This window comes from Pseudophryne corroboree, chromosome 6 (genome assembly GCF_028390025.1).
Source record: "Pseudophryne corroboree isolate aPseCor3 chromosome 6, aPseCor3.hap2, whole genome shotgun sequence".
Lineage (NCBI taxonomy): Eukaryota > Metazoa > Chordata > Amphibia > Anura > Myobatrachidae > Pseudophryne > Pseudophryne corroboree.
Window position 1 is genome coordinate 28881948 of NC_086449.1, and position 9158 is coordinate 28891105.

Consider the following 9158-nt stretch of genomic DNA (forward strand, 5'->3'; position numbering starts at 1 on the left):
CAGAATCAGGCCCTGTGTTTTGGAAGTGGACCGTCTGAATGAAGAATGATGTTCCCAGAATATAACTAATTGGAATAGGGCAGAGTGTATTAATCGTCCAAAAGCAAAGGATGATTTTTGTGGATTAGTTAAAGTGCAAATAAGATAGGTGACCGAATATGTCAACAATAGTGAAATTTTTTGGAGCTCTGGGTATTAGAGCGCTCATGTTTTATAGTCTTTCTGTTTCTTTGTCCTGCAGGACATGCTTCCAGTCAGAAAGCGTAGTAAGAAGTCATCCCTCACTCCAAGTGAGGTTACGGGCCTAGAACCTACAAGAGAAGAAATAGCTCTACATGACCTGGAATCTTGGAATGAAATTAAACCTGTAGAGTCCAGTAAGGCTCTTGTGTTTCAGGAGACACAAGATGTTCCACGGGAAGGACAACTGGTGACTATTTTTAGGTTGAGCCCCATGTATCATACACACCAGAATAATGACATAGACATCTGCTCAAACTACCTGGTTGGACGTTGTTATCAGTTTCTTCTTTGCCCGAAGCATCACACAGCTTTACCATATGCATGGCAGCTAAGGGACAAAAGCACAAACACATGGTGTAACGTGGAAGACGGGGCTCAGCAAGTCCTAGAGAGGGTGTACAGTGACCCCGCTAAGGAACGAGTAACTGTAATAAACCAGTAAGTTTGGGAATCATTTTCATATCCTATTACTACTCTGACAATAGGTTCCTTCGCCTATTTGCTAGAAGTAACACCCGCCCCTTCTCTTCCTTATCAGGGGCTCTAAGATTCTCATTGACCTTGCTGGTATGATGGTCCGCAATAGCCAAGTGTTCGATTGTGTCCGACGTTTGTCCACTTCCAGGTCTTCTGCTGTGGAGTTCCATACCATCTACAAGTATTACTATGAGGCCAAAGATGATGTGTGGGAGGAATATTGTCCGGTAAGAGATGAAGAGATTGTTTTCATGTGTCAATGAATATCCAGCTAAGGGTGTCCTGCAGACTGGGAGAACCCCACTGCTCACTTCTCACTTAGTACCGTGAATTTATCTGGAAGGTCATTTATTTGAACCAGTCACACAGGCTATATATAATTATGGAATATAGGGCCTAATTCAGACCTGATGGCAGCAGCAAATCTGTCTCTAATGGGCAAAACCATGTGCACTGCAGGTGGGGCAGATATAACATGTGCAGAGAGAGTTAGATTTGGGTGTGTTATTTTGTTTCTGTGTAGCGTAAATACTGGCTGCTTTATTTTTACCCTGCAATTCAGATTTCATTTTTCTCATATACAGTATGTATTCAATAAGTCAACATTATATAACAGAGTGGATCCCTAATGTGTGCAGGTAACCAACGCACGTTTCACTCTAAGCCTTGTCAAGCCTGTCGAAACACAGATATTTCCTGGCCTCTTGGTAGCAGCTGAGGATGCCGGCTTGCTTGGCCTCAGGGTCACTCAGCCGAGAGATGATGTTGCAGAGTGATCTAGTACTGTGTCCTGAGGATCACACATGCTTGCAGGAAGAGTCTATTTATACCAGACGCTTTTTGCTGCATTAAAATCAGGATCACATTTTGCATAGAATAGGGAAATGACATAAACATGTGGAGGTCACCTCTCCATACAGCCGCTTACATCTTGCTCTGAACTGGTGGAGTTCTGGTCTCCTTCTATACTATTACTGGGTCATTTGTTCTTATCCATCCTTTCTTGCCTCATGTAGGACTTTGCGAAGTGCATAGAAGAGGGACTGATAGACAATCGTGAAGAGGTGTTCTGTAAGAGCTGCAGGTACACCTACTCTCTTCGTCTGGTGAACATGATGCAAACAAACCTTGATACTGGAACCAAGAGGAGGATGAGGAAACGACCGGTATTCAGATCTTCTGCCTCACTGACATCAAAGCTCTGGTGAGAAAGGAGGAAGGGGGCACGGGGGTGTACGGAGGTAGACCTGATTCTAGAAACACTGGTAAAACAAATTACACACCAGACTGAAAAAAATTCTGTTGAAAATTTGTTACCCGCATCCAAAAAAGGGTATCCGGTCTTTAGGTCAACAGCACTTAGGTCGAAACTCATTAGGCCCACCACTATTGGTGGACATGCATTAGGTCAAAATGGTCACTAGGTCGACATGACAAAGGTCGACATATGAAACGGTCGTCATGAGTTTTTCACATTTTTTTTTAAATGTTTTTACTTTTTCATACTTTACGATCCACGTGGACTACGATTGGGAAAGGCACCTTGCATTCGCTCGCCATGTGAGGGGACACGGTGCACTATTTGCGGGTACCTGGTCACTTTACAAAGAAAACGACTAAAAAAAAAAACCCAATTAAAAACTCATATGGACCTTTTTCCATGTCGACATTTTCCAAGTCGACCTATGTCAGGTGTCATGTGGGGGAATTAGGTCCCAAAGCAAAGTTATCTTGCCTAGGGCCCCATGAGGTCTAAATCTGGCTCTGCCTATAGTCCTTCAATGTCTATGCAGCCAAGTCTCCATGAAACTGCAAAGGCGTGCACATAAATTGTAACAGTATGCTTTTTTATGTAAATGTGGGGGGCAGAGAGAAAGCACACATCTCTGACTGTTCCAGATATTGCTGATTCTATCAGAGCCAGTAAATCTAGTGTTTCAAGGCTGCTCAAAATTCATGTCACCAAAATAGAAGGGGAAATGTGGATGGAAATGACTGACAGTGACTGATATTAAATAGCTGCTTTTTTTTGCCTGATTTAGGACACTCTCCAGTTGCGCCAATACAACTACACCCTCCGTATATCAACTCCGTTCTCCAAACTCAGCCGCACAGTCTAACAAGCACACGACCGTTGGAAGTGTGTACCCCGAATCCTGGCAGATAACGGACACCTCACTCATTTACGAGGAGATCCCGCTGACATGTGCGGACAGAGAATACACGGCTGTGTGCAGTTACTTCCACAAGACGATGCCGGAGCACCAATATATCATCCACCAGATCTCCCGGGTACAGAACTACTTCCAGTGGGAGAAATATTTCAGGTGAGATTGACGGCTTTAGCAATATTTGCGTTGATATTGGCCAGAGGCCTGGGAATGAGACCGCCAATAGCCTGCCTGCTTACACTTACATCATCTTGCCATTAGACGAAATGTAAATGACATTTGTGGTTATTTGTTACAGGAAGAGAGAGTATATGTCTCGGAGTCCTGGCGGCACAGGGAAAAGCACTTTGGAGCGACATCTTTTCCACGGCACAAAGGCAGTCAATGTAGAGGCCATCTGTAAGCAGAACTTTGACAACCGTGTGTTCCGTGTCACTGCGTATGGTAAAGGCAGCTACTTCGCCAGGGACGCCTGCTATTCTCATCACTATTCTCATGCCAATGCAGATGGCTACCGCTTCATGTTCCTCGCCAAGGTGCTACTGGGACGTCCTACTGTGGGCCAATCTTCGTATGTTCGTCCACCACCAATAAGCGCCAAGGACCCCGCAAGTCTCCTCTATGACTCTTGTGTGAACCAATTCCAAAACCCAGACGTATTTGTTGTGTTCGATAATGACCAGTTCTACCCTTACTTTCTCATCCAATATCAAAGTATGTGAAGGTCTTGGTTCTACTGGATTAGGGACTCTTGTTCCTATTGCTGTTCCATTTTTGTACATTTATACATTGCAGGATACTTTCCTACAATAACCATATCAGACATGTAGCGTCCTGCAGCTGAATGGCATCTGTCACTATCATTCTGTCTCTTTCTCTTTATCTGCAATGGATGAAGCTATGTATATTGTGAGCAGTCCACAAGTGCCTAGGACAAATATTCCAATACTGTTGTGCACCGTGTTTGCAAATTAGCCTTTTGTAGAATTTACCGTCCATGCATAGAGCTGAAATGATGGCGGTCAGTCACTCGGTTGTGTGGTGCGGTTGGGGTGGATCATGAAGCACAAAAAAACTAATTTGGTGGAGAAATTGGAGAAATATTGTAGAGACACATGGAATGAGAGGGTTATTTCATCTTGTTGGGCATGGCTGGGATCATACAGACACAATCCTGCATTGTTGCACTTTGCTTTGATATCTAGGTTAATTAATTACAGCCATTTATCTTCAAGGTAACTGAGAGGGGGAGGCGGTGGGTACTACTAATCTAGGCCTGGCCTTGCTGGAGTGGTCGCAGCATATGGCCCATGTCAGTTGCTGATCAGCACCGCTCATATTATTTTTTCAAAAAATTCCAGAGGGGGCATGGCCACGCCCCCTTGTGTCATCCTGGCGACATACCTCTGCTCCCCCCTTCCCCCCACATACACACACACATAATTATAATCATTGATTGTGATACTTTAAATATTGTAGAGACACATGGAATGAGAGGGTTATTTCATCTTGTTGGGCATGGCTGGGATCATACAGACACAATCCTGCATTGTTGCACTTTGCTTTGATATCTAGGTTAATTAATTACAGCCATTTATCTTCAAGGTAGCTGAGAGGGGGAGGCGGTGGGTACTACTAATCTAGGCCTGGCCTTGCTGGAGAGGTCACAGCATATGGCCCATGTCAGTTGCTGATCAGCACCGCTCATATTATTTTTTCAAAAAATTCCAGAGGGGGCATGGCCACGCCCCCTTGTGTCATCCTGGCGACATACCTCTGCTCCCCCCTTCCCCCCACATACACACACACATAATTATAATCATTGATTGTGATACTTTACATTCTTTATTCTCCATGTGTTCTGTACATCCGTGTGGTATTGTATTTAAGCTGTTTTCACTTTTCTAATGCTGGTTGGCGCATCTCCTGTGTGTTCTCTTTTGCTATCTGTAACAATCTTATTGTGTGTTGTTGTTATTCTTTGTGTGACTTTTCTAATAAACATGTTTTCAAAAAAAACGGAGAAGAGCGATAAAATGAGACATTAAAGAAGTGCCACACCTGTATTAAATAGGAAAATGTTCACGTTTCCATGAGATGAGTACAGCAGATATTGGGCCCGATTCAGCATGAGTTTTAGTTTTGTGAGAAATCGCTAAACTACAACTCCTTTCTCTAGCACGGCCGCCCCGCATGCCGCGTCCTTCCCCCTGCTAAAACTTGAGTACTTCGCTAAACAGCGATGCATCTTAAGGGTAGCCCCCTGCCTTTGGAGCCTAGCAGTCGCCAGCCCGCCATATTGTGGGTCACAAGTCCTGCCCCGCAAATGATGCAGACAAGCCCCCATTGTCTGGACCGCCCCCCCCCCCCCCCCAACGCCGTTATGATGCCCCCAAAATGCCACGACTATACCCCGTCTCCGCCCCCTCCCTACCAGGACTTAGACTGCGATTGCATTTTAATGGTTGTGATCAATGGGTCGATCAGAGTTAGGTTGATAGTCAATACGTCAACATTCAACAGGGTCAATATGTCGACATGTGATAGGTACAAGTGGTCGACTGGGTCAGAAGGTCGACATAGAAATGGTCGACTCAAGTTTTTTTTTTTTTTGGGTGTCATTTTGTATGTTAAAGTACATGTGATCCCAATTAGTGTCTCGCTTCGCTTGCCATGCTTCGGCAAGGTTCCTCACTCAGCTGCACTCGGCACAGGTTACTATTCCAAACTGTAGTCTATGTAGATGGTAAATGGTGAAAAAAGTTGAAAACATTTAATAATAAATCCCCCAAAAACTTGTGTTGACCATATGTGTGTCGACCAATGTCATGTCGATCTTTTGTACTTGTCAACCTAATGTATATCGGCCATATAAGGTTGACCTACTGACTGTTGGCCTAATTACTGTTGACTTATCATCCGGATTGCCATTTATATTCAGTGACGTACCGGCTGTGGATGCTGGCTCCGGTCATTGGGTAGTTCGGTGGGTGGGTCTGTGACTGATTTTGCCCCCTCTCTCCTCCAACTGATGAATGCCTGCCCTCCCCAATTGTAGGGGTGACTCTCTCACATTGAGCAATAAAGATGGCAACCAATCTCATTCTGAGTCATAAATGCGATCAGGATCGGCAGGCAATAGTGGGGACTTGAGTAAAAAGTTGGGTTTTGGATGGTGAGTAAAAGAGTATGGGATATATTTACTAAGGTGTGAGGGTTTTTTTTTAGAAGTGGCGATGTTGCCCATAGCAACCAACCAGATTCTTACTATTATCTTCTAGAAGTAGCTAGATAAATGCTAAGTGGAATCTGATTGATTGCTATGGGGAATATCTCCACTTCTAAAAAACTTACACCTTAGTAAATAGCTTGTCTTTATCTTCAAAATCTTGACCACAGTTCTCCACCTCCACGTCACTCTCCAGTTGTGGAAACCTCACAAGTCTTTACAGGACTATCTGACGTGTCCGGTCTTCATTTATGAGCTGGAATCCCCCGGAGTTTCTCAACAACTGCGTAAAGCTCAAACTTCCAGCCGTTGCATAGTATCTTATTTTTTGGGGTAGTCCTAACAGTTTCACTAGTACCCTGTCACTAGGGGCAATAGGGGTATATTTACTAAAGGTCGATTTTCATTGATTTCTTAATGATCTCAATCGATGTTGGGTTTCAGGGGCTAAAACACACATCTGCTAACAGGTGTTTTTGTTATAAAAAAATGTTCAATGTTAGTAAACGTGCGTTTCACCCCTGGGAACTCAACATTAATTTAGATCTATGTCCATTGATTTGTGTAAGGTAGGCCTGGGCATACCGAATGAAATCATTTGTGACCACTAAAATATTGCTGACCTGTCCCGAGCCTCCATCCAGAGACAAGAAATCCATGCAAACTAAATCCAGAGGCCCCCACTAGAAGGTCTTGTCAGCGGGGCAGTACTCATACAGTAGGTAGGGTCTTAATCAGAACACAACTGCTGCATGAGCGACAGTATTCTGACACATTATTCTCCATCACAGGCCAAAAAGATCAGACTGAAGGGATATGATACAGAATATAGACATTATAAAGGCTGACAGTCATTATGTCAACACCATAGGGTCAACAGTCGAAAAGTTGACATGTCAAAAGGTCAACATGAAAAAGATTGACGCAAAAATGTCGACTTGGGGTGTTATTTTGTGTTTTTAAACATATTTCACCGAAATTCCCACACTTGCTGCTTCTTGCAGGCTATCACATTTAGCTGTAAGAATTCGTCAAGGGGCCATTGCTCTCCTATTGCGTATACTCACTCCTCTTGGGAATCCCCTCGCTGTCTCAATATCAAAATAAATGGGTGCATCATATTGGTTCCGAGATGACCTGCCAGGTAGCAGAGATTGGAAGCTCCTTGCTCCCCCGTATCTGCAGTCTATGGTATCCCGCATATGGTACATATACCAGATGCAATATATGACTTCTATTATTAAAAACGCCTCCAAATCATGTGAGAAAATACGGTATCCTTGGTTAGCCTCCCAAAATGTCCCATCCCTGTTTGCGTCGATCCCAGCCCAATGGTCCCTTTCTGTTCTCTTCTTTCTCCTTTTCTCCCTCTCTTGCTATTTATATTTCTCCCTTTTTCCAGTATGCTACACCGGTCTGTGTGCGGGAGTTACCCTTCCTCACTTCCGACCAGCAGTAGGATGCAGTGTGCTGTACAGCCGCCGCAGCAGGAAGGCCCCTCAAGATGGCGGATCCAACAGGGGAGAGTCCAGACGCCTGGCCCACAAGGAGCTGCTAACAAAGGGGGCAGCTGGGGCAGTGCAGAAACGGTCACCAGGTGGGCAACCTAGCCCCACACAGCAGGGAGATGGCCATGTAGAGTAATGGGAGGCAATATGGGGAGCTGCTTTGATCATTCCTCCAAGGTCACGGTAGGTTCCATGTTGACTTCCCGGTTGGCACATGATGAAGTCCCCACGTGGAGGCGGCTTCTGGCAGCGGTGTGACACCCAGGTCAGTATAGAGATGTACAACAGAATACCGTTCCCTCTCTCCAGGCTTGGAAGAACCTACTGTCCTGACTTAGGTTCCGTGAAGTAAGCCGGAGAGGTATGGGGAGGAGCCCAATATCGGAATTAACTACAAGAACTATGAACTGGAATTCAATTTATTGAATGAGATAAATCACTGGATGTCCTTTGAAGAATAAGATTTGTTAAAAACTAATAATATTACTATTACTATGAATACACAGTATTACTCTCCAATCTTATAACAGTAGTACACGCCAAACAAAAAGTACAATTTTATTATACTGGACACTTGGGAAGAAATGTCGCTTCTCACAGCTATTTGAAACACCGGAAATAATAGTATAATTAGATCAAAGCACTTTTCTAAAGAATATAATTATTACAACATCTCAGAGAATGAAATCAAAGACTGGGGCAGATGTATTAACCTGGAGAAGGCATAAGGAAGTGATACACCAGTGATAAATGCAAGGTGATAAGACACCAGCCAATCAGCTCCAATATGTAAATGAACAGTTAGGAGCTGATTGGCTGGTGCGTATATAACCTTGCATTTATCACTGGTTTATTACTTCCTTATGCCGTCTCCAGGTTAATACATCTGCCCCACTGTACTTTATAAATAACATCAGCTGTCGGGATCCCAGCGGTCAGGATATCGATGCCAGAATCCCAACAGCCGACAATGCCGACAGCCGAAACCCCAGGACACGGGCTATTCCCACTCGTGGGTGCCCACGACACACATAGAGTGAGAATAGAAGCCTGCAAGGCACTGTTAGCACTCGCCAGTGGCGTAAGTTCGTCCCAGTTGCCCGGAGGCAAGATAAATATTGGTGCCCTCCTATTTCTTATATCAAGATAAGTGTGTGTGTGTGACAGCAGACACTTTACTGATGGAGCTATTTGCTCCTGTAGAGGAAGCATGAGAATTCTAACTATATAAAGTTACGTGGAATTGTCAGAGAAGTATCTTCATATAGTTAGAATTCTCATATTTCCTATACAGGAGCAAACCGCTTCATCAGTAAGGTGTCTGCTTCCAGTGTAATAAGTTGTGGGTTCTAATCCTGGGTGTGATACTTGTAAAATGTGTATCTACAGTATAATAAAGAGGGTGTGATTTGTAAGGTGCAGGGACCAGTGAGGAAGTCGGCCACTGAAAAGACAGCAACAGCTATCAATTAACTTAATTCAATGGTGTCACAGAATGGGAGGAGAGGTGCCCCCCTTCAGAGCAGGAGC

General features: G+C 44.2%; 1 protein-coding gene across 1 annotated transcript; it reads left to right on the top strand.

Moving 5' to 3' along the window:
* Positions 1–787: 787 nt before the first annotated feature.
* On the top strand, positions 788–4871 carry LOC134934778 (protein mono-ADP-ribosyltransferase TIPARP-like). Its single transcript, XM_063930136.1, has 4 exons — positions 788–947; positions 1737–1924; positions 2763–3047; positions 3190–4871. Exons 1-4 carry the CDS (start codon positions 813–815, stop codon positions 3611–3613), a joined length of 1032 nt encoding a protein of 343 aa, XP_063786206.1. The 5' UTR covers positions 788–812; the 3' UTR covers positions 3614–4871.
* The last annotated feature ends 4287 nt before the right edge of the window (positions 4872–9158 follow it).